The 26,482-nt window shown below is 31.1% G+C and overlaps 1 protein-coding gene across 4 annotated transcripts in view; it reads right to left on the bottom strand.

Annotated features, from left to right (window-relative positions):
- Positions 1-26,482, bottom strand: part of LOC143079782 (protein-glutamine gamma-glutamyltransferase K-like) — a 90,803-nt gene that overhangs the window by 21,102 nt on the left and 43,219 nt on the right. For 3 of the 4 annotated variants that reach the window (XM_076255371.1, XM_076255372.1, XM_076255374.1), the window contains one exon: positions 273-455. In XM_076255371.1, the coding sequence (XP_076111486.1) occupies positions 273-455 (183 nt within the window). Of the gene's footprint in view, positions 1-272; positions 456-21,304; positions 22,187-26,482 lie in introns of those variants that run through there. The other variant, XM_076255373.1, reaches the window with a different exon arrangement.

The raw sequence follows: 26,482 nt of genomic DNA, 5'->3' as shown, positions 1-26,482 counted from the left end.
AATAGTAAAATTGAGAAAGGAAATGGGGAATATGTCAGAGAGACAACTATCCGACCAAAGAGTAGACAACAGCCGAAGACAGACACCAATGGAACTGCAAAGCAGCGAGAAAATCCCAAGAGATACCTGAAACAAACCCGAAAACAATTTTTATCGTCTGCTTCACCGAATATTCTATCAAATGTGATGCTGATATCAAACGATTGACCATGTAATAGCATGTAGTAATAGTGTTTTAGCATAATAACTTATATTTTAGAGAAGTAGAATACCTGTAACAAATCTGAGAACAATTTCATCGTCTGCTTCACTGAATGTTCTATCAAATGTGATACTGATATCAAACGATTGCCCACGTCTGAGGATCAGATTGGGTATTTCATATAGACTGGTCTTGTGGGCTTGTCGATTCAGGGATCGTTGCAGTTCGACGGACTTTGGCTTTAACAGAACTTCTGAAAAACAAGATAAAACAAAATTTAACTCAATTATATCAAAAAAGTATATTCTGAAACATGTTTAGAGATAAATTGTTCGGAAATTATATTTGAAATAAATACGCTTTATCATTAAAGCAAAGTTAGAAGCTGCTGTATTTTTCATAACTATGAAATACGTGTAAGATAAACTAATAAACTAAGAATGAAGCTTGGTAGACGCAAATTGCGACCCGACATCAGTTTTATCTAATGCTCCTCTGCTGTGGTACATGTAATTATTTTTTTATTTGCATTCGATATTTATTGTCTTATCCATTGATAGAAGCAAGCAATGGGTCAAAGTTTGGAAAAAGCACAAAAAATCTAAAATTGTATGTGAAAATGATGGTCTGAAATGTTTTGTTATACATTCGCTCACCAATGATCGACAAACAAATGATGGCGTCTATAATTCTTTTTATAAATCTTTTTGGATTTTGCATGTATCATTGTTTCACCCGTTTCTGATTGAATAGGATTACTGTATCGGATGTAATTTAAAGCTCAATAAATGAAGTTGAGATTCTGCATTACTTTTGCAGAGGATTACGTACAGTTCCCATTTGAGACTTGTCATACCGGACATAAAATCGGAGTTGCGACTGGCTGATTTAATTACACACGCCATTGTAGGTTATTCCCCGTCTGGCTGTCGTATTTTCATGGAATAGAGCGAACACTTTTACGACATGTAATTAGACTACATAATCTATTATTAAATGTAACTATGCACCTAGAAAATACAACAATGTCTTCTTTACGACACTTGTCTTGATGAGTGAGGGAGTAATGGTGACAACCAGAAAACTGTTAAAAAAGAGGGACGAAAGATACCAAAGGAACAGTCAAACTCATAAATCTAAAACAAACTGACAACGCCAAGGCTAAAAATGAAAAAGACAAACAAACAACAGCACACACGACACAACATAGAAAACTAAAGAATAAACAACACGAACCCCACTCGGCACTTATCACGAGTATCTGTACAATGACAATTTATTACAATTTACGTTAAAATGCCAGATGTTGATTGGTTAATATTAGGGAGACAATCTACTATAATATTAATTATCTCAGCAGAATACTATTTTTTTTAATGTCACCCTCTTGTGCAGACCAATCAAAAAACAATAATTTATAGGACAATGAATTGAATTTGCATCAATAACTTTAAATTAATGTTCAAGTTCGTCATTATACTTTTTTCATAGACTGTCAACAAATTTATTATTTTGAATTCAAAATTCAAAATACAACAATAACGACAGAACATTTAGTATGATAAATTACATAGCACAGGCTGATAGAGCAGACTATTACCCCTTAAAGATCATTGCAATTTTAAGAATAAAATAAAACTGTTCACATGCTGGTATGGTTATTTCAAAAAACCTCTTGTAACGAAAGATGAGAATTCATAGCAAATTATTATAAGTATAATCAGTTTGTTCTCCATATAAAAAAGCCTCTGGCCTTTGTTAGTCTTGTATGATTTTCAATTTTAGTTTCTTGTGTATGTTCGGAGTTTAGTATGGCGTCCATTATCACTGTACTAGTATAGATATTTGTTTTGGGGGCAGCGTAAGGATGACTCTGGTGCGGGAGTTTCTCGCTGCATTGAACACCTACTGGTGATCTTCTGCTGTTGTCTGTTCTAGGGTCGGGTTGTTGTCTCTTTGGCACATTCCCCATTTCCATTCTCAATTTTATAATATAGTTAGTAAATGAGAACTAAAACATGCAAAAAAGTAATCCAGAAGAATAGCAGTAAAACTAAATGTAGCTGAACACTAAATACAACTGCAAAGTAATTAAGCCTGACTTTATCTAATAGATCCAAACAAACAGCAAACAACTGCAATACTTATTTAATTTAGTAAATCGGTAAACATTAGTGTTTTTTAAATGAATGCCTCGTCAATCTTTTATATATTAAATATAAAACTAACTAACTGGGACATTTATTTGTGTTAACTGGAATTACAAAACTATCAGATGAAAACAAAATTATGATTGGCACGCAAACTTACAGTTAACAGTTACGTTCAGAAAACCTATACAATTAACAGAATCGCATGAAAACTCAATTCATTTAGATTTTAAATTTGTTTCTAAACAGAAATGTGTTCTGTTAACGTTTACAAACATGTCCTTAGACATGGTGAAGATATCTTTGAAAGGATATTTAATTGATTTTTAAACATTACAGATATTAGCAAGTAATATATGTCCGTATTAACTAAAATTTACAAAATGCTATTGAAGTTTTTTGTTGTTGTTGTTTATCTTAGTTTGCACTGTGTAATGATCTTCTGCGTATATATACTTAAGATTTGTGTAATTCAAACATCCGTTTGAAGTGTGGTGCTCATTAAGTAATTATCAAACACAAAAAAATACAGGGGCCTGGTTTTCGAAAGTATCTTATGACTAAGACATGTCTTATGATGGTCTTAGGACATGTCATAGTCGTAAGATATGTTTTCGAAAGTGTCTCAAGTTACGATTTGTCATAACTTTTGTCGTAAACTTAAGACCCCTCGCGACATGACTTATGATGGTCTTATGATTGTCAGCTAAAATTTTAATTACTTTTCATGTATATTTCATGTTAATTGCAATAAAAATATTTGTTGTGTTTCTCAGTTAGATAAATGATAAAGATTTTATTTTTCCTAACTACGTTAATTAAAATTTGAATCTCTTGCGACATACAAATTGGAATTCTTTTCTAACTCATGGTTTTGAATAATAAATATACATATTATTTCGTTCCTAGTATATGTATTAGTACTATATTAATGTGTGTGCACGGGCATTTCGTTAAGCCGGTACTCGATGTACCGAATCTAAAAAGTATTCACAGTTAAATAACAATGCATGCATGATACATTTGTAATACACAAAGGCGAAGTTCAAGATTTATTATACATTACAAACTAAATTTAAACAGTTTAAATTTATCAACTCATATTTCAATTTCTTTTTGTATAAAATTTCATGTTCCTTATAATGAAAAAATAAAATATTCGTAAATATTAAGAATGGTAATGATTAATATGTTCATACTATTCATTTTCTTGTTTATATTTATCACTTTAATCATTATTTAAAATAATAGAAAATAATGTTCACTTATGACAATCATAAGAGCATCATAGCTATGACTCTCTTAAGACAGCTTTGATTTACATCCTATGACATATCATATGATAGTCATAAGATAGTCATAAGATTTGTCATAAGATATATCTTATGACATATCTTACGATACTTTCGAAAACCAGGCCCCTGGTGTTTTAATAAGCATTTCGTTTAAATATTCTAATCTGACTTCTAAACCTTCAAAGATTTTTAAAATTTGTTCCGTATGATGACCTATAGTTTGTGTTGGATGGTTGTTGTCCCACTAATATTTACTAGCATTCATAATAAAAATAAGTTTAAATTAATTTTTTTGGACCTCTGAATGTGCAAACATTGGCCACATAGTGATTATAGTATGAGATCGTAGATCAATTTGTCAGTTTTTGTAAATAATCATTGATATGTCTCATCTTTTTCTAAATTCTATACATTTTGCGTATTCATTGTTATTCTGTGGTTAACATGTCGAAATGTACTATTATATTATTTATTCACTGCATTTATTTCTAGTGTATTCCTGTCATGTAATGTTGTTATTTTAGCGGTTTATTTAACATTGCCATATAGCGGGAGGTTTGGCTTGCAACAAAACAAGGTTTAACTTATTATTTTTTTTTCTTAAAATGTTCTGTACCAAAGTCCGGAAAATGGCTGTTGTTATCTAATAGTTCGTTACTATGAATGTTGCATTGTCGTTTGTGTTTTATTGCACTTCAGTGTTTCTGTTGTTTCGTTATTTTCCTCTTATAGTTAATGTGTTTCCATCGGTTTTAGTTTGTAACGAGGATTTTTATTCTCTCAATCGATTTATGACTTTTGATTACCGGTAACTGTTGCCTTTATCTATATGTCATTGTATATGTCGTGTTGTGACTTGCTTATTGCAGCTTCTCGCCAGATTGTTGTCCCAACATTCTATTTCTTGCGCAAGAGACTGAAATTGTAATTGAAGTGTTCGTGTGTTTGTTATATATGACAATATGCATTATTTTTTAGCATTGATATATGACATTTCTAATGTTACATTGTTTATGAATGCTGAATGTTTAAAGATTAAGGTTAAAACACTCTAAATATCTAATCTCGGATGAAACAGTGTCTGTTTATATTACTATCACGATACCCTCATATTACTAAGGTTTAAATTAAATTAAATTAGTTTTCTGTGAAGTGTTTTGTGGAATGTTGTTGGAATATTCTGTGTCGAATTTCATTTTCTTGTGTATAATTCGGAGTTTAGTATGACGTCCATTATTACTGTACTAGTATACATATTTTTAAGGGGCCAGCTGAAGGACGCCAAAAGGTGCGGGAGTTTCTCGCTACATTGACGACCCATTGGTGGCCTTCGGCTGTTGTCTGCTCTATGGTCGGGTTGTTGTCGCTTTGACACATTCCCCATTTCCTTTCTCAATTTTATGGTGGTGTCTACCTTTCTCGACTTGTAGGTTTTTAATGATTATTGGTTTATTCTTGCATTTTTTATTATATATTTAAAAGTTTAAATGTCATCTTTTAACAAAACAATTAAAAGGAAAAACAATCCATCATAAGCGTAAAACAATAATTCGAGATTTATGATCTTATCATTTGCTAATAATGCAAGCATGAGCTGTAAGAATAATATGTGAGATAAAAAAAAAAGAGGTATGATTACCAATGAGATAACTCTCCAAAAGAGACCACATGACACAGAATCAACAGATATTTGTCACAGTATGGTCTTCAACAATGAGCAAAGCTAATTTTTAAACCTATATTTGTAATTAAAATAACTGATTGCAGAGTGAAATAAAACAAATTTGCAAAGTCAAACTTTTTCAGGAGTATTACTGAAAATTTCATTTTCAGATTTCTTGCGTTTTGAAGGCGTTCTCTTTGACCCGGACGGTCAATCAGCTGCCATATTTGCAAACTGAGAGCTAAAATGTGTACATTAAGGACATAAAAAAAGCACTGACAGTTTTATTTCAACTGATAATAAGATCATTTCTCATTTGCTTAATGCATGTTTTCAAAGTATTTTTGTCATAGCGATAATTTTTGCCAACAATTATCTACGAATCTGTAGAGGCAATTACACGAACATCCGGAAACGATTTTCAAAGAGCGATATATTACATAATAAACCAATTACCACAATACACCGCTAATGAGTGTGAAAATTAGATAAGAGATTTCGTAATTAAAAGTCAATTAACATCAAGAGAAAATTAATTAGGTTTAAATTATTAGAACGATTAATCTTTAAAACAAATGCCTCCTCACATCGTGTCCTTTTACTTTTATTAATCGTATAAAAGATAGGGTGCAATTCTTGCAACAGGACTTCTATTTGTTTTGGAATGGATAATTTTATTCCATGGAAGAAGGAAACACATTTCAATATACTTATGTAATTGATTGACCGTTTCTTTCTGTAATAAAAACCAATTTGTGTTATCCTTGGTGCAGTTAAACCAGTCATAAGCAGTAATATATTTCACGCTTATAACATGTCGCTTTAATACGATTTTCCGTGAAGCTTTCCGAAATAGCACTTTAGCTTTTTTTCATCTACTCATTAGAGAGATATATAATACCAACCAACACTAGTAAACATATTCACCCTGTTCCGATCGCTGTTATAAAATTTCGATTTCTTCTTCATGCATAACTCTGAATTCTATTCCGGGTTTTGCTTTATTTGTCGAAGTTGACCTTTTCAGTATTATCTTCTCTTCAGAGTATAAAAGGTTTTTGGACTTTAAAATATTTTGGCCTTGGATATCGCTGAAAAGACATTATTTTCAAAATGTGCATCTAGTGCAATAAATGTTGCCACATTTATGTTTTTAAATGACTTTTTTCAGATTGAATGTGCTTTCTAAATCAATATTCTCAAATTTAAAAAGAATCCACCAAGCAATTGTTCGGAAAATGAAAAAGATAAATGCAATATTTTTCATTTTTTTCAAGTAATCCACTGATAATGGAGTTTGTATTCCCCGAGTGTAACACCAGCCCAGTAGTCGGTACTTCTGTGCTGATATGAATTATCATTGAGATGACACACACAATCAAACACGTTATGAATAAAGAGAGGCACCGAATGTCACTTGTGACGATAGTTTTTGTAGTTTCGGACCTAGCTCATAGAAAACATGTCTTACATGAACGCGAGAGAACGTAAGAAAAATGCATTTCCAGAAATCATTGTTCAATTCCGTATTATAAACATTTAAAACTGAACTTCACATATATAACATGTGTATCTAAATATATGACACACTGTGTGATGACTCGGAATTGATGCTTAAAAGACTCATTGAAATCGTAAGATGAAAACATTTCACCTTCACCTCGTAAGTACGAATCTAGACATATGTTTTGATCCAAAATAGACAGGAAATTTGTATTGAAAGTCCTTGTAAGTAATTCTACCTTATTCTGATGATCGGTCAAAAAAATATGTGAAATGTAGACAAACACTCCGGAAATTGCCTAAAACATACAATATTGTTACATAATAAACCATTTATACGGACAACACCTACTGACTATCGAGAGTAGCGAAAACAGATTTCGAAGGGAAGAAAGCCTACATCATTAAGCACTAATTAGGATGCAGGTGATAACAGCAATAAACCATATTAACAATTAACAACATAATAAAAAGTATTTGATCGTTGTGTTGCATCATTACAATAGCTAGATATGAAATCGATCTTTTTAACATGCTTCTGAATTAGAATTGAGTTTAGTCATACAATTAAGCAATGATGTTGTTCGTGTGTCTGATTTTGTACAATTCAGATGACGTACGTAGCACACAATCAACAGAAAACTTATAGTAAAAGCAGGTATACTTTTGTTACACGATTGGTATGTTTGATAAATTTATAGAACTGATACATACTTTTATTATTTCTTTTTTTTAAATTTGGCAGATTACATAATTAAATTCTCTGTAACAAAAAGAAAATCCCATACATCCGTAGATACAATATTCCTGGAGCAATATTCAGTCATACGAAGGGTGATAATGAAAACCTTACATAACCCATATGCTATATGATACTGTTGTTTATCCAATATTATTTATAAGCAAAAAATGAGTTAATTAACAACCTCTATTTTGGTGTGTTTTTAAACACAACATATGTATTTGATTACACCAGACAAGAACACATGTCGGACATATGCAAGTCTTCTTTAGAGAAGGGAAATATATATGTCAGTGATCTAACAACTTCACTCTAAAACAAGCGTCTCCTACACTGTTCATGTTGGTGTTATTTTGTTTATATCTGCTCCATTTTTGATTATGCTTCCGATCAGTGCGTTTGTCTATTAAGCCATTCGCACGTTCGTGCGCATAGTATGTCTTTCGGTATTTACCATGAAGCTGAAACTCGGTACAAATGTTCATTATGATCGGATACATGCCAATCAAGAACCATACATTGTTGTATATCGCGGAACATAGGAAATGTGATGACCTGAGTAGGACATGATGTCCTATGAAAACTTTTTTTATTCTTTTAGAACTATCATAACTTTTGTTGATATCAACATTATTGGCAAATTTTGTTCAAACATTTACTTTCCAATTCATTTATGCATCTGTTTTGTCATTTCAAATTACATCAACACCCTGATCTACATTTGTATAATGGTTTTAAATATATCTGCTGATTATTTCTTCTAAAACAAGTGTATAAACTTCTTCCTAATACAAATGAATTCTAATTTTACTTATATGAAAATATTTGCGTATCATAAAACTATTCAAATAATTTAAATACACTTTAAAAAAAAACATTTCAGAAACTTCTTCTTCTTCTTCTTTTCTGTATCTTCCTCCTGCTAATGAGAAGCACTTGATGGCTAACATGATGATACTTTTTAGTGTATGATACTGGTCTGATATTCAAGATGAGCCTAATATTCACTATGAGTAACTGTTCATCTCAATCTCTACGAAAAAAAAAGCCGTAGAAAACTTTGTTTGTCAGAAAACACTGTCAAACACTCAGATTAACTGTCCACACTGATGTGTGCCCACATGTGTATGATTACCAAAAAGAAAAGCACCGAATGATACCATGCATACAATTGCAGAAACATGTTGTCCCAAATAAACGGTGTTCATTAGAGTGTTCATTTAAATATAAAATTCGTGCAAATTAAATGTCAAAATATATATATTTCCTCGAATCAATGTCTTATCAAAAAATTAAATAATATCGCCCGAAACTGCCTTTGTTACTAGCTTAAGGTATTTTAGCAACGTGTCTGAGGACTCCTCAAAAATACATTGACTCTTCTGACCTTTTATTGTGAATAACGGATAATTTATTTGACAAATTTATCATTTGTTGCAATAACTTTGACATAAGACATAACTTTTAATGGAAAACCAATATTGTTTAATTAATTAAGCAATAAAGTTCAGGAAATCAGATTGGACTTCTGAGCGCTAACATCGACCGTCTGCACAAGCAGTAACTAATGTTTCCATTAGCTCTCATTTAACTACAACTAGAAGGAAATCCGCTTCACTTTTCTTCATTCGCACAGTCCGTTAGTGGCACGTTTATATAAATTTATAGATAATAGAACGGAGCTATATTGAGACGAGATTGATTCGAATTTAGTTGCCTTCGGAATGAAAATGACATTTGCAGATTGAAATTTACTACCGAGTAGTTTATTTATTCCTAAATTGGTCTGTTTGATTTTGCTGTTTTGTTTTTAATCTGTGAAAGAAAATATCAAGTGTAATTACTTTGAGGAACTATATCTGGAGGTATCAATACAAATTCAGAAATATCTTTTAATAACTTTTTTTCATCAAATTATAACGCCTTTAATAGAATAATGCTAAATTTAGATAGAAAACAGGCACACGTCTCATCTTTTCATCACATTAAGAAAATTACTGCTAATATGCAACTGTAATTTACATATTATAACGAAAACATGTTTACAACTCTAAAAATTGCAATCATTTCTCCTGACTACAGACAAGAAATATACTTATAGACTCAGACTATAAATCGTATCGTATATCATATCGTATACAACAACAAACTACTTGAATAATTGACCCCTACATAGAGAGCTTTGTGCTTTGTTCTTAAAAATATTTTTGAATTTATTGAAAAGAGACATGAGACAGAAACAGAAATAAAGGAAAACTGACAACGTATTCCATCTTTTCCGTTACCAAGTACTTAACATTCATCGCTATGCCGTTGATAAAATATCAAGTTATATCAATTCAGCACAATACGTTGGAGTGACGTAACATTTGTCGTTTTGTGGATTGAAATGAAATCGTCACTCACACGATTGAAATGAGATCGTCAGACACGCGAAGCAATGAATGGGTTTTTTTTAATTTGATAGATGCAATTGTGCTTTTTTGTAAATGATTGTTTGTTTTGAGATTGTAACACAATGATGACTGCTGTACCCCTATTTTGACTATTTTACCTTTTATGTCTGTTTTGTTAGCATCGTTGTAAATATAATGGAATTTGATGCGACTGTCATACAAGTGAGAGGTTTAGCACCATAAAACCAGGTTTAATCCAGCATGTTCTACATTTGAAAATGCATGTAACAAGTCAGAAATATGAAAGTTGTTGTCCATTCGTTTGATGCGTTTTGTCATTTGATTTTGCCATTTGATTAGGGACTTTCCGATTGAATTTTCCACGGAGTTCCAGTATTTTTGTGATTTTACTGTGAACACTATGACGTTCCAGAAAAGTGGTTACGCTTAATTTGGGTTATACTAAAATACATTATTTTAAAACACCAGAACAGTTGATGTCTACTTATTTTCAATGAACTTTTGAAAAGGGTAAACACACATAAGAAATCATTCCATTAAATAGATTCATGGCTTTAAAAAGCACGGTTAGGTACATAGTATTATCAGATCTCTGAGTACCACCAATAGATTAAGTGATAAAGAAGCAATTTATAACATGGTGTATTTGATCGGTTGTCAAGTAAGTAATATTAGTCTATCAAATCATTATGCTTTTCTTTGCTTATCAACAAAGAAAGAACCAGTATTAGCAAATTTGAGCAGCAGTTGACTGAAAGAAATGGACACCAAGCAGAAAATCTAATTTTGATCATCTTTATGGAGTACATATCGCTTAATTAAAAGATGAGTATATTGTTCAGAGTATTAGAAAACATCGTTTGAATAGAATTAAACCCGACACCAATTGATAACATATAATCGTTATAAATGAGGAAGGAATTTTGAGTAATTAGCTTATCTCTGCATAGAAAATTGGTCCTGGCGACTGTTTAATGAAAATAATACCAAGATATCGATTTCATCATTATAATTATGGAGATAACCAAATGTCTATCATTTGCACGAACTAACAGAACAAGATTTGACAAATTGGACGAACAAATTGTACAAATTTCACACCCTGTTTGATTCTATTATATGCTATGTATCATTATAAGTCTTGTATAAATATTTTCACCTCTGACCCTTGTTATATGGGAATTTAGTACCGACTTCACTTTCTATATTATGCTGGCAACAAAAAAATGAAAACATCGCCATAGTTACAGGTTATATTTTTCAGTCGATCTGTTCTGGTCCATAATTTATAACTATTACCAGATTCGGTTCTGTTTTGAATTATTTAATGACCTAAAGTTCAATGTACCTTTCATATACATTAATTCTACATGTGTCTTTCCCTAAGTAGGGATTCTGTTGTTCTGTGGTTGTAGTTACTTGCTGTCTATCAATTTTTGGTCTTAGATGGATTATTGTCCCATTAGTCATAAAACCACATCTTCTTACTTTTATAAAGAAACTAGATTGCAAGAAATTACCAATCTTTGATTGTCACAGTTTTTGTTAAAATAACCACAAAGTATATATGTGTAACAGAGAAAGAAGATAATTGCATTCCGTAAAAATACCCAACTACATATTTTAAGCCTATATTTTCATAGTCCTGTTACAAGACAATGTGCATGCGATGTAGATGATATTTAAGAATTGAATGCTACTTTTTGTAACTTCATTGGGGTGTAAAAGCGTTGACCGAAGTACTAATGTGCGCACGGTCAACGCTTTTACAACCCTATGAAGTTACAAAAAGAAGCATTCAATACTTATAATTACATTTTTCAGCAATAATCATGAAAACACGAATTTTATTATTGTTTTATTTAATTAACCTGTGCACTTTATTGTGGGACCACGTGTTATCATGAATGAAAAGTTTTATTGAGCAATGCAATTGCTTACGGAATAACACGTGATGTGCAGTTAGCCAATCATAATAGAGTATCATAATGAACCATACATCTAATGTAATTATTGACAGTTATATAAGCGGGAGATAATATGCCCCATGAAACATGGTTTATTTTTCCTTATTTGCATTCGTTTGTCTATTTTACATGACCTTTTTTGTTATCATTTCAAACATTTTTATGAATTCGAAAATCATCAGACGAAGAGACAGACAACATTGACTTCATTCACTTTTACATAGAGAAAAACCTATACTAGTATAACATTTGAAACAAGAATGTGTCCAAAGTACACGGATGCCCCACTCGCACTATCATTTTCCATGTTCAATGGACCCTGAAAATGGGTAAAAAATAAAATTAGGCATTAAAATTAAAAAGATCATATCATAGGGAACATTTGTACTAAGTTTCAAGTTGATTGGACTTCAACTTCATCAAAAACTACCTTGACCAAAAACTTTAACCTGAAACTCGCACTTTCATTTTCTATGTTCAGTGGACCGTGAAATAGGGGTCAAAAGTTTAGTTTGTCTTTAAAATTAGAAAGATCATATCATAAGGAACATATGTACTAAGTTTCAAGTTGATTGGACTTCAGCTTCATCAAAAACTACCTTGACCAAAAACTTTAACCTGAAGCGGGACAGACGGACGAACGGACGGACGAACAAACGGACAGACAGACGGACGAACGGACGCACAGACCAGAAAACATAATGCCCCTCTACTATCGTAGGTGGGGCATAAAAAGAGACAAACAGACATACAAGAAAACACTGCAGAAGATTGGGCAACACGACCCCCCCCCCCCCCAAAAAAAACCTCCCCAAAAAATCGAATCAAACAAACCCATCAATTTTTGAAACAATTCATTGAGAAAAACTAAGGGCCTAATTTATACCAATACAATTTACAAAACATAAATACGACATACGTGCTGAACTACAGTCCAGATTTGGGACATATACTACAAGAATGTGTGTGTGAAAAGGGGGGTAAATATGTGTGAAGGTGCCAACCCTCCCCTCACCTTGGACAATGGTGTTAAAGAACAACATAAGCATTTCACAATTTATAATCTGTTCAGATGAAAAATAGTCAAAATATTAAAATTAATATTCCCCAAGTGAAGCGCACTCTTGAAAATGAAGGAATCAATCGTTCGTACAAAAAAATTTAAACCTTCAAATACTGCCAAGAACATGGATACCTCTACAACAAACGATCATAGCTCGAAATGAGATATTTCAAATTCACATCAAATTAGTTGAAAACCTAACTGAATAAATAAAACATTACGTTAATAGTTTTTAAAATAAAACCAGGAATTTTCCGTGTTTCTTAACATGTCAACGATGATTGATACACACACTCTCTAGCTTACTTTTTGGGGCTATTATTTGACTAGTTAAAAGTAAAAAAACAAACATTTTTAAACTTAACCAAAAAGAAAAAAAAATGATAGACGGAAAATAAAAACACATTCAAAGCATTTAAATTAATGTTTAGTATACAATTAATAAAGACTTGTGCAAATGTAGTCGTTCTATCGACAACGTAAAAGCCTCCTTTATCTTCAGATTAATCACCAGTTAAAAGTGACATAACATGGAAATGTGTTTATCAAGATGACTTTATCAAGTTTATACAAAGTTGTAGCTTTCGAAACCTTCTTCTTTTTTCTACATCAATCATCACAGAGTAATATTTTCCTAAAGTCAAAAATATAAATACATAGAGAAACAATATAAATAAAACGGATATTTAATAAAGCCATTCCATGACTACCGAGCAGTTGATACTGTCAAAATCCAACATTTAACAATCATTAGTATCTATTTGGTGGCATTTTAAATCAAAATCTCAGTACAGGAAACCATTTTCTTTTAAACCTTCGCCAAGATTACTTAGAACTAATTGTTTGGAAATACTTGTTTTAAGTGTGGATTGTATGTGTCAAGCGAATCAGGAAAAGTAGTGTATAATGTTGATATCACATCATTTGTGTGACTCTCTCTAATACCGATAAAACATTGAAGTAAATCCATTTTTGTAAAAAAGGAAGATCATCATGCTCCTAGAAAACATCTATTAAAATGGATTTTAAGTAGAAGGTTTTAAATACAAATTTCTTATGCGCTTATCTCTCTCATAATGACTTCATTTAATTCAAATTAAAATTATAAAGTTTTAAAGTGAAACTTGCCAAGATACATTTTGTAATTGCTGAAAACCAATTTCAAAATCAGCACGTGATGATCGAAACAACAGGAATGAAGTAATAAATAAAGAAAAAGATTATTCTTGATAAATCAATCTGAAACGGCTCCGAGATGTTCTCCTAAACATAAAATCTGTTCACAATTTACATTTTTGATAAAGTTTTACGTTCGTGTAGTAACATTGGTCCACATGAGTAGAACATTCAATCACTTACGGATACAAAAAAATCCAAAAAACATGTCAATATGAATTGAATTTCTCAGATTGCTCTGCTGACAGCATGACCGACTCGTTTGAAATCTTTTTATTGGTTTATATATCTTTTTATGTTTGAGATACTTAAAGGATTAATTGAGGACTATGCTAAAAGATCAAATGATTATTTCGTTCTTCATCAATTAAAACACATTTAAGTGAGCTGGTTGTTAGCAACAGTAAGACATGGTTTATTTTATGTTTATCATTTAAGAATTTTATTTTCTTCTGTAATATCAAAGCCAGTAATTAGCACATACAATGCACATTCATTTTTTTTTTAACTAAAGTTTTTTTCAAAACCTGTGATCCTTTGAAAATTATTGACAATTTGAAGTCTCATTCTTTTACTGGTAATTATGACCCATTTATGGCCTTTATACTTTTTGGTCTGTGCGTCCGTCCGTCTGTTCGTCCGTCCATCTGTCCCGCTTCATGTTAAAGTTTTTGGTCGAGGTAGTTTTTGATGAAGTTGAAGTCCAATCAACTTGAAACTTAGTACACATGTTCCCTATGATATGATCTTTCTAATTTGGTGTCAAAGTAGATATTTTCTCCCATTTTAACGGTCCACTGAACATAGAAAATGATAGTGCGGATGAAGCATCTGTGTACTGGGGACACATTCTTGTTATAGTTGAATCGGATAGTATCGGGAGGGGGGAGTTGTTTTAACTTAACTAGCATGTTGCCTCATTGATTGGGTTTGCATGCCTAAAAAATCATGCTGGAATTTAAAACAAATATGCTATCAAATACAAAAACCTCATGAAAAATGTTTCACTCATGAACAAACATTCAACTACACCGTCTGCAATCATAACCCCCTTTGGTTTTATGAACAATCGCGTCATCGTTTCAGTTTCCTTGAAATGCTTGATATGAACTGCTTGGATTTTTTACAACTATACAAAAATGGTGACAATCTGTGCACTTTAGTTTATTCCGATTTTTTTGTAATTCTTGTACTTCGTTCAATTTCGTGCACTTATCAGGATAATTTGATCAGATCTTTTAAATTGTCACGTCACACTGTTTCTTTTAATGACAGTGTTATAATTTCGACAAACTGCTATCAATAAAAGCTGGTTTCTCGCAAAAGGACGCTGGTGCGAGAAGTTTTTGGTTTTCCTCTGTGAAACATTATTCTATCCTTCATATTTTCTGAATCAATTTCAAATTCCAATTTAGCATTCCTAAAATAGTCAAGTAGATGATGAATATGCTCATTTATAAAAGCAGACTTAATACTGCACGAAAGGAACACTGTTTTCACTGCTTTTTTACATTAATTTACAAATGGCATTAAGACATGTATTGCAATGTAAGGGAATAATTTGTTCTAGTGAACAAACCAAACATCGTCAGTATAAGAGAATACCCAATACAATAATGTGCATTCACATAAAACACCTAAAGATTGGAAACAAGCAAACGTTGCTCCCTTATTTTAAGAGGGAGAATAATCCAAAGTCAAATCTGATTTTCGATCTACAAATTTGTGCAATCTTAATCGTATTGTATACACACAAAAAAAAAAACAGGAAAAATATGTATTGTCGTCCGATTACATATTCCAGGAATCGATTGTATTAAAAAGTAAAAAAACCGTATTTACTCAATGTTTATTTGTAAAACTTGGCAGTCATTTCTTATTTAATCTTCCAGACCTACACTACTTAATAAAACTTAATCCATGTAGCAATTAGAATGCAATCTACCATTGAAATTATCAACAAAGATATGCACATGTACTAATCGCTTAGATTACAGATTAAAATCCTACTTTTATTATATATTTTAAATTTTATAAAACTTGCAAACTCAGCATTTTTGTTTCTCTTTTGGCATATTCAGCCAGATCCATTATAAAAGCTTCTTTGTATCCCCGTTTACTAAAGCGATGGTATTTTTAGTTTTGTATCCATTCGTTCGATCGTCTGCACGTTCATCAATCCCCAAACTGTATCTTTAACCTATAACTCCTCCTGAATTCAAACTCGATTTCAATAAATCTTTCAGAATTATAAGTAATAATAACATACATATAGTACTTGACTTTCATTTTATTCATTATCGAAATGTATTTGGGGTTCCCATAGCCAAGAAACTGCTATGCCATAATATGATGTAAAGAAAATGAGGTGTGCATATTTGGACTACAACTTATAACATATGTTCCCGCCGAGATTTGTAAATTTTTTAAAAAGAACATTTGTGTGTACACGTTTTTCATTGTATATTTAAATGAATTAAACGAATTTTTAGGTTTACCTTGTCAGTACTTGGACGCTGAAACATTTATCAAAGGAAGAAGGCATCAAATATCGATGACTCCTCTTTACCCAAAGACTGGGTTTCATTTGATAATCGGGGCCATAGATATTATTTTTTTAATAATGGTATTTATTTAAATTTTAATCCATGGCAGGATATAAATAGAAATAAATTGTCTTTCAAAGATCTATACAAATGATCGGTATGACTTTGCTCGTAGTTTTTTTTTTCAATATGGTATCATACTTTATTATGAAGAAATATATCTGAAACTTTTTGTTATTATTTTTCTATACAATGGTTCCTTCTGATAAAAGAAGTCTGTCTATTTGAGTATCATGTTCAGTTGTTTCTTAGTTAGCTTCCTTTTAGAGATAAGCCTCCACTTCCACAACCACTTTTACCAAAACGTATAACTCATTTACCTATAACAATTGCAGTGTGTCTTGCTTTAAAAGCTTGATCTATGCTCGGGAAACACGTTCTGATCTGCAATATGGATGGCATTAATTGTTTCAATACATGATATTGTAGTACCTAAATTTTTTTTTTTAAATGACTCTCATGGAAGGAATGAAAGGAAAATGACAAACCTGGTTATATGCACTAAAGTATCTTATAGTCAATTCTAGAAGGTAAATTCATAAGGAACGCATTACTAAGCAAAATACATGCAAAACAACATAATTTAATATAGAACGTCAAATCGTCTCTTTTCTAGTAAAACATTTATCTTTAAGAAAAATTGTCAATAAACTGATATGAAAACATCTAAACTGTGATGACGAGATATGCCAATTAGCAGTGTAAAACGGATAAAGAATGACCTGTATCCGCAAAACACGAAGATAATTGTCAAGTAAATCAAACGTTATTTGATCCACCGTATGCGCACTTCAAAAATCTATTTATTAGAAACCTGACGGTATATAAAATGTCAAGGAGAAATAATCCGAAATTTAGACAAAAAGCACGCCAATATCAGCTTAGAAACACAATTGCATTAAGAGAATACCACTTTACTAATTAAAATCTTTTTAACAGCTGAACTATTTTCAAGTCTCAATTTCAAAAGCATATCAGGTTTGTCATACTCTCGAGAAAGGCCAGCATTAACATTGGCCTTGTGGTGGTAAATTAAGTACAGAATCATTTGATAATAGATAAAGATTCGGTGCACCAGAAAGGCTAGAAAATAAATGAAATATTAACAGCGTGCTAGGACAATATTTATTGCTGCTGGAAGTCAACAGATTTATTTGTTACTGATTTAAGAACGAAATAATTGTCTGCAAAATAACTTTATTAGCTAAACTGTCATGTAATTCAATAATTCAATCGACAAAAGAAAAGTTGTCAACAAATAAATTTTGAGCAACCAGTTCGTGGTTATGACAAAGGCATTTCCTGAGAGTAAATTATAAAGATTCGATTTCAGGATTTTAAGAGTGCATAATAAATGTCAAGTTTGTTGAAATTATGCTGACATAGTTTGATTTGTTTCTGTACATTTTGGTCATGTATGACTTCAAACTCGTACTTGAATGAAGAAAAATGTATGAAGTTATTAAAGTTTTGCTGAACAAAAACGTCCATTTAACATGTTGAGCTCGTATATATGTATGTCCATAATTATAGATAAATACTTCCTTACTAACAGACGTTTATATTTTCTGCATGAATTTGTCAATTGAAATAAAAGATAACAATGTAAAACAAAATTTTGATTTGATTATTTCCATAAGGTACACATATGAACGTAAACCTAGATGCTAAAAGAGTGAAGGGCTGTAAAATGTTTAATAGATAGTGTTTATGACTAAAGGTTATAGAGTTCGAAGAACATCAGCGATCCGCCCAAGTCCAGAACCAATACTGGCCCTACATGTAATAGCACAATAGAATATTATGCGTTTTGTTATTTGAAATTGCCATGTGATTATGGACTTTCCAAATTGATTTTCCTCTAAGTTCAGTATTTTTGTGATTTTACTTTTTTTTCACAAGATCCTATATGTACAGATCTATTAATTTACAAATGAACTTCATTAAATTCTTGTACGAATTAAACTATCATAAGTATTGTAATTTCAGTTATTGAAAATCAATGGCCCAGGTCGTAACAATAATGATACAATCCCTTTATGAGATGTGTATTGTATTTATGATATCATGGTTATTGTATTAACCAATATTTTCAGTAGGTGTTCTGTTCTGAATCATTCAATGGCTGATCCTTTTTTGACTGAAATACGAATCTTTTGATTCCGCCATTTGCTTTCATTTTGTAAGCAACCCATTCCATAGGAAAGCAACCAAGAATTGTGCCACCATAATTAATCAGTAATATTGTTCGTGTATTTGGTTTAAACGTTTATGCTCTTTTTAAATCGCAAATTATATTGATTTGAACAATGTAGTTGATAATATATGTTGTAAACATGAAAAAATTATAAAAATATTAAGTAATACTTTATTATCGTATGATATAATCGTAATATGATTGTATAACAATGATTGAAGTTGAATGAAATCAACATTTTTTTACATAAATAAGGCCGTTAGTTTTCTCGTTTGAATTGTTTTACAGTCTTATTGGGGCCTTTTATAGCTCACTATGCGGTATGGGCTTTGCTCATTGTTGAAGGCCGTACGGTGACCTATAGTTGTTAATGTTTGTGTCATTTTGGTCTTTTGTGGATAGTTGTTTCATTGGCAATTATACCACATCTTCTTTTTTTATATTTGCAATCGACATCTACAGCATAGGCGGATCCAGGGGGCCTGACCCCCTTTCGTGGGAAAAATTTGGTTGATTATATAGGGAATCATTGAAGCATGACTGGAACTAATCTTTCTTCTTTCTTTTGGTACCTCATTTATAAAATAAAAAGAAGGATGAAATGAATTACATCAGTTTAAAGTTGTTTGATTGGGAGTGAAAAAATCTTTGTATTGTGCTACCTTAATTCAACACATTTCGGCATTTCCAAAAATAATAAACAATTTTTGAATAAAAGAATACAAATTATTAAACTGAACTTTAAGAATACTGTACCGTTTTATGTCAAACATCTTGCGACACTATGCATTAGTAAACTTTATAACGATTGTCTCATTGGCAGTCATACCACATCTTCTTATATCTAACGTTAGACAAAAATTAAGAGAGAAAAAACTGGATAAATTGCATGCGTTTGAAGCTCTTTTCTTGGTTTACCTTCAGCAGGAATACTCAAAGCCGAATATTTGAAAGCCAATGATATATAAGAAGCAGTTAAAGAATATTTCGCAAAGCATTAATATTTTTTTTTAATTTAAATCCATATGAGGTCAATAATACCTGAGGGAATTCATAAATTATGCATTTTAGACTAAGTATCAATGGAATTTAGAGACTATTTTTCAACGCATTATGTTTTTACTTAATAAAAGAGGATGTGCGCTTTTCCCATAAGAATTAACAATATGTTGTTTGAGATGAAAATTACGATTCAGCATAGATGCAGTGGGTATTAATATTACAGTAAATAACATTTAAAACAATTAGACACAATGCATATTCCTGATTCTTTACAGACATGTTCAGTGGAATAGTTTGTTGTAACTTTAACAAAAATTAACACTGCCAAATCGCAGGCTTGTAAGAATGTTGACATCTGTCAAATAGTTTACATTGACAAACCTTGAGTTTATTTGGATAGTGTAAATATTTCTCTGATCGCTAAAAAAAAAAATATGATTTGCTATGATATTTATGATGCTTACCGTATCGTCATATTTTTTTAAATTCTTAATCGAAAAAAAAGTCATTGGTATGTTTCAGGCAAAAACGGTAGAGAATTTTCTATACAATAAAATCTTTAATTTGAAATTTTGAAGCACATGTATAAATTATAAATCATTATGATTAATTTTGTTTATTTCGGTAAAGTATTTGGAAATATGTAGTTATGTATTAACGATTTTGTAAAATCATATTAGAATGCAGAAAGTTATTCAGGAATTTTAAAATTGAGAGGTCCATTGAGAAAGAAGGGGGAATCTCACAAGAGTCAGTCATATTCTTGAAAATGTATTAAAGAAACCAACATAATATATTCGACAAATGCATTTTCATTCAAATTAAGTGTTGGGAAGACCCTCCCGGACCATCCATTCGTAGATTTTTTTTAGTGAGAGGGGTAGAGTTTTGTGGACTTGCTTTTTCTTTGATTTTCATTATGGTTATTAAGTTGTCTATATTTTAAATAGACATGGATTTAATTTTTCTATTTTGGTATCAACTCCCCCCTTTTTTTAAATTTCATTAAAAAATTAAAATCATGCTAACTTAATTATAATTCACAATCAATTTTATTTACTATTTGGATATAAAAAAGAAAATGTGATATGATTGCCAATGAGACAACTTTCCACAACAGGATAAACGACACAGAAATTAACAACTATAGATCGTCGTACGGCCTGCAACAATGAGCAAAGCCCATACCGCATAGTCAGCTACAAAAGACCCCGAAATTACAATGTAAAACAATAAAAAAGGGAAAACTAACGGTCTTAAAAATGTACAAAAAATGAAAGAAAAAAAATGTGTTTTTCTATTTAAAATAATAATAACTTACCATAGATGTTGTTGCTTTTCATCCGATGCAAACAGTTTAACATTTTAATATCCGAAAGTTTTTTACATTGCACCAGTTTGATCAATTATTTAGTGTTCTCTGAATTGGCCCCTTCACTAAACTTTCTGTTTTTTTAATGCCTCTCTACATCATATTGTTTTCTAGAGATATCAATTTGATTAATGAAATATTTCAACTAAACTGCTAAGTGCACTCGAAAATACTACATCAATTTCTTGTTGCTTTAGGATAATAGACTAGAGTTTTCTTTCAATCATCTACACAAGTAATCTCTTCAATAAAGTAAACTGAAATTGATTGTATAGACAATAAAGGATTAATGGTGTACGGCGACTGCTACAGGATATTCACCTGTAAATGTTAATCGAACATGCTGGTGACATAAGCTTGTCTATAGCAATAACGTGTCGATGTCAGTGCTATAGGATGTACATTTCAAAGACTCGTCATAGAATGATTCCAATGTTGGATTATGTTGTCATTTGAATACGTTACATCTGATCTCAGAGATTACTTCATCGCCATCAAAGGAAGTGAATATTTATATGTATGAAATCACCAACTCGTTATGTTTACGATTTTTCAATCTTCATTTTATTGTTTTGCTTAGTTCAAACACTTTTCTACATTTCATCATTTTCATTTAACTGTTGATTATTTCTTTATAAAATTCTTAGAATTCAACTTCATTTTCCACCTACATTCTGAATTTCGAAATAACAGTTGAATAAATGCAAGATATCGACATTTTTGGTCTTCAAAATATTCAGCTAATTCATCAATTGAAATGAATGGAATAATTACAGGAAAACACAGAAGGCGGATATACGAAAAATTAATTCTCCAAATATCAAACTGTGCGTCATTACTTTAACAATGAAGAAAGCAAAATGCAGCCGAACCGTAAATAAACCGGAGAAATTATAAAAAATAAAAGAATAAAAGGCAGAAGGGAGCAACAATTAAGCAGAAATAAAGCTGAAATCAACTGCTGTATTTTATAATGAATAACCCCTTAACAATTATGCACTTTGCGATCGGCAATTTGTTTCCTTTGATCTAAATTGTCTGATATAATTCTATGAACATTTTGAATCATTTCTAAGTCAAAGAGTAATATGGAAGTTATTAATTCGATGTTTTATTAATTGGAAGGTAATATCATTGAATAAGAAATGTGAAACATTATCGGAGATATAAAGACCGATGATGAGCGTTAAATTGCATTTTAACCTATGACCATTGTCTCATATAAAATAGAGATGAATTATGGGAAAACTAAAAAAGATAATTATCAACATGTTGTATTAATCCTGGTATCTATGATGAGTTTATTGTTATGTAGTGATACTACTTCAGAGTGGCTGAACAAAGGGGCATTTTCTTTAGCCACATCACGCTTTTTAGAAAGAAAGAAAAATCACAGGAACTAAATGACAGAAAAACGTATATATGTATCAAATATAAAAGTAAGAAGATGTAAGATAGCCCATGAAAGAACCAATCACCAGTAATCAATAAAAGACGTAGAAGTTAGAAGCCATGGGTCACCGTAGGGCCTTCAATAATTATCTAAAACTTGCACATAACAAGCTAATAATTGCCCTCAGATGACATATTATATAAATCTGTTCAAACAAGAAAACTCTCGGCCTAATTTATTTTGAAAACAATCAACGAACAACAAATGCGATAAACAACAACAAAGGAAAAACTAATGAATTATATACAGGCACCTGACTTTCGACGGAAACAAACAAACAGAAAATTTTTACTTTACATTTTGGATGCTTCCACTTGAAAGAATTGCCAATTTTGTAATTATATCAAAGTGATAATATATTATTGTTCTGCCTTTTGACCATTCCTCTCGTTGTGTTGTTCTGTGTCAATCTGTGGCAATCATACCACATCTTTTTTATAGTTAAACAAAGCTCTATCGCCAGCACCTATTGGTTGTCCATATAATTCAGAAATTTAACAACTGCAGTTGATCTTAACGGTTTATTGGTATTGAAATTTGTCCATTTTGGATAAGGAGATTGCATTTTGTTTAATCTTAATGATTTTTTTGCCATTTAGGGAATACAATGTATGAAGTTGATGAGAAATCTGTGAAAGTCAGTAAAATTTCGTCACAAGCTTCTTGACTGAAGGCGATAAAGTCAGAACGTGTAACACTGTATAGATGTTCCAGACCATATGAGTATTTGGACCGTACGCGTACGGTCCGGACCGTATACGTATACTCGTACGGTCCGACCATACGCGTACGGTCGGACCGTATGAGTATACGCATATGGTCCAGTAAGAGCTGACCATACATGTTGTTGGATCATATGGGTTAAATTTAAACAAACATTTATTTTTAGTTTTATAAATTGTTATCATTGCAATTAGATGGATAAAATGAACAAATGAACAATTGAAATTAAATATTTGTTTAATTGTATATCTGAATCCTATTTTGGTACTCTCGCCCTAGGTGACACTTGCTACCACAAGTAATGTAATATATTTTACAATTACATGTTTGCAGGTCATTCATGTTCCTTTGCATTTGCATTTTTTTTGTAAAGTTTCTAATATTCTAAAACAATTGTCCTCCCACATTATGTTTACTTCCGATATCGTCAATTTAATGATTCAATTAATATATTACTGATCGACATGCTAAAAACAAGATAGTAACAGATTTAATTAGCGTGAATTTTTTAAATAGTTAAAAAATAAGGTTTTTATTTCAATTACAATTGAACTTTTCCATATTAATTTGAGAGTTAAGTTATGTTGATCTGTTACATGCATTTGTAACTTATAAACTTAAGCAACTTCTTAATCATATTAATCAGACCGTACGCGTACGGTCCGACCGTATGAGTATTTTGAAAAAGTACGCATACGGTCCAGACCGTACGCGTACGGTCCAAATACTCATACGGTCTGGAACATAGATACTTGTCGATTGTTTAGTAATTACGTATGTTGAACACTAAATATCTTTCGGTTTTTTTTCTTTGTAGTACAATCTCTTATATATCAAATTTCTTTAAGTGTATTTCATATCACTCATCCATGGCCATATAAAATAATAACATTAAACCTGTACAAAGCTAGAATTTAGGATTTGAAATGAAACATTTTTTAAGTGATTTTGATTTCAAAACTCACAAAAGATACCAGCGTTATCTGCTCTTGTGTCGGGTTGTTGTCTCTTTGACACATTCCCCTTTTCCCTTTTTCATTTTATAATATTTCGTTGTGTTAGACTTATTAAAACTACATACTTTTTCTTTACGTACGACTTAATAAGATTCGTCTTCATGATTTATTATAAAAATAGCAATATGTTGCCCACTTAAGACTTAATGACGAAGAAAATAACATATAAAGGTAACAATACGGCCTTCAACAATGAGCAGAGCCCAAACAACATATAGTAAGCTATAAAAGACCCCAAATTGACACATGTAAAACAATTTAAACTACAAAACAGTATAACTCCTGTCTTTGGACAGACACATAAAGAATGTGGCAGGAGTTAAACATGTTTGCTGTCAACACATACTCCCCTTACCTCTGACAATGGTGTAACAGCACCACATTAGAGCACACTATAAAAATCTGTTGAAACTCATAGCTTAAGGAATTCCAACAAAAACACCTAAGACACAAATAAAATTGAGAATAGAAATGGGATATGTGTCAAAGAGACAACAACCCGACCAAAGAGCAAAAACCAAAGTACATTTGTTGGATCTACGGGATTTGAACAACGGTAAACTACTGTTGTATCTGATTTCTCCCACTGTACAATTTAAGTAGAAATACAAATATACTGTGAAAAATTCAATGTCAAATGTATAAATGAAGCAAACAAAATATAAATTTTGAATTCAAAGCATCAATAAAATTGATTAAAACAGTGTTACAAAAACAATTTAAACTTCTATTTACAGTTTGAACTGAATTGTCAACAAATTAGTCAATATTTTATGACATACAATTCCATATGTATCAATTTCAAAAACTCATTTTGTGAAATAGTGCAGAAAGCTATTTGCCACAAATCTTTACTTAATGTCTTTAAACTTTTAACTATAGTGCAGTTTGGTACTAAATTTTCTTTGAAAAACTCGTAATCTGCATTTTCCGTGATTTATTCAAAATAAGGTATAATTTTAAACTACGATAATTTGATGAAAAACGGGAATAGTCAGATAAAAGTGCAATAAAGCTGTAATAGTTTGAGTCAAATAGTGCACATTTTTGTAAATGACCGGATTGACACTTTTGTAAAAGTATTTGTGGTATTTTCAAGAAAATTTAGAAAAATTGAAAAAGAAATTTCCATTCAGCCAATATATTTCATGTTCTTTTAAAAAAATCGTTATAAACAATTTTGTTGTAGCTTTAAATTTTGATAATAATTTCTAAATTAACTATTTCAAGTTTCTATTTTAAAGTGTATTATTCACTGGTAGAAAAACAATGCAACTATCAATGGCGACCTATTCATTTAAATCTTGGCTGGAGTTCTTATGCTCCAAATTCAGCCAATCAAATAAGTATTGAAACGAGTTGAACAAAAAAGAAACCAGACCAATTGTTTATATATAAATATAAATTAGAATATTTAAATAAAATTTTGTTACGAAGACTTGAAATTGAAATACAAAAAAATAGTATCATTTATTGAAGACTTTGAAGGTAACACATAGTACAATTCATTCAAATCAAGTCTCCTTCGACAACACCAATTCTGCAAAGCATCTTTAATTCTAATTTTATTTCATCTCATTTTTGTTTTGCTTAATTCCAATTCAGTATTTTTTTTAAAATACAAGTTCGATCCATTTTATGTTGCAATCCGAATTTAACTTCTTATTTTGAAACTACCGATAATTAAGGAGACGTAACTGAGGCTGTTAACTATATGTAATGCACTGTTATGAAAAATAAAGCTTTTTCTGGAATATGTGGGTGACAATTTGATAAATCAGGCGTCTGCAAAACTTTCCTTATTCTAGCAACAGCAATAAACAGAATATCAAGGGAATGGTTGTGGTATTAATAAATTTGCGAAAACTAATTTGTTTTTCTACTGAAATAAACATGTTCAGAACAACAGGGGTATTATGTGAGTCTTTGCAAATG

This window comes from Mytilus galloprovincialis, chromosome 6 (genome assembly GCF_965363235.1).
Source record: "Mytilus galloprovincialis chromosome 6, xbMytGall1.hap1.1, whole genome shotgun sequence".
Lineage (NCBI taxonomy): Eukaryota > Metazoa > Mollusca > Bivalvia > Mytilida > Mytilidae > Mytilus > Mytilus galloprovincialis.
This window is presented reverse-complemented; position numbering and strand designations above follow the sequence as displayed.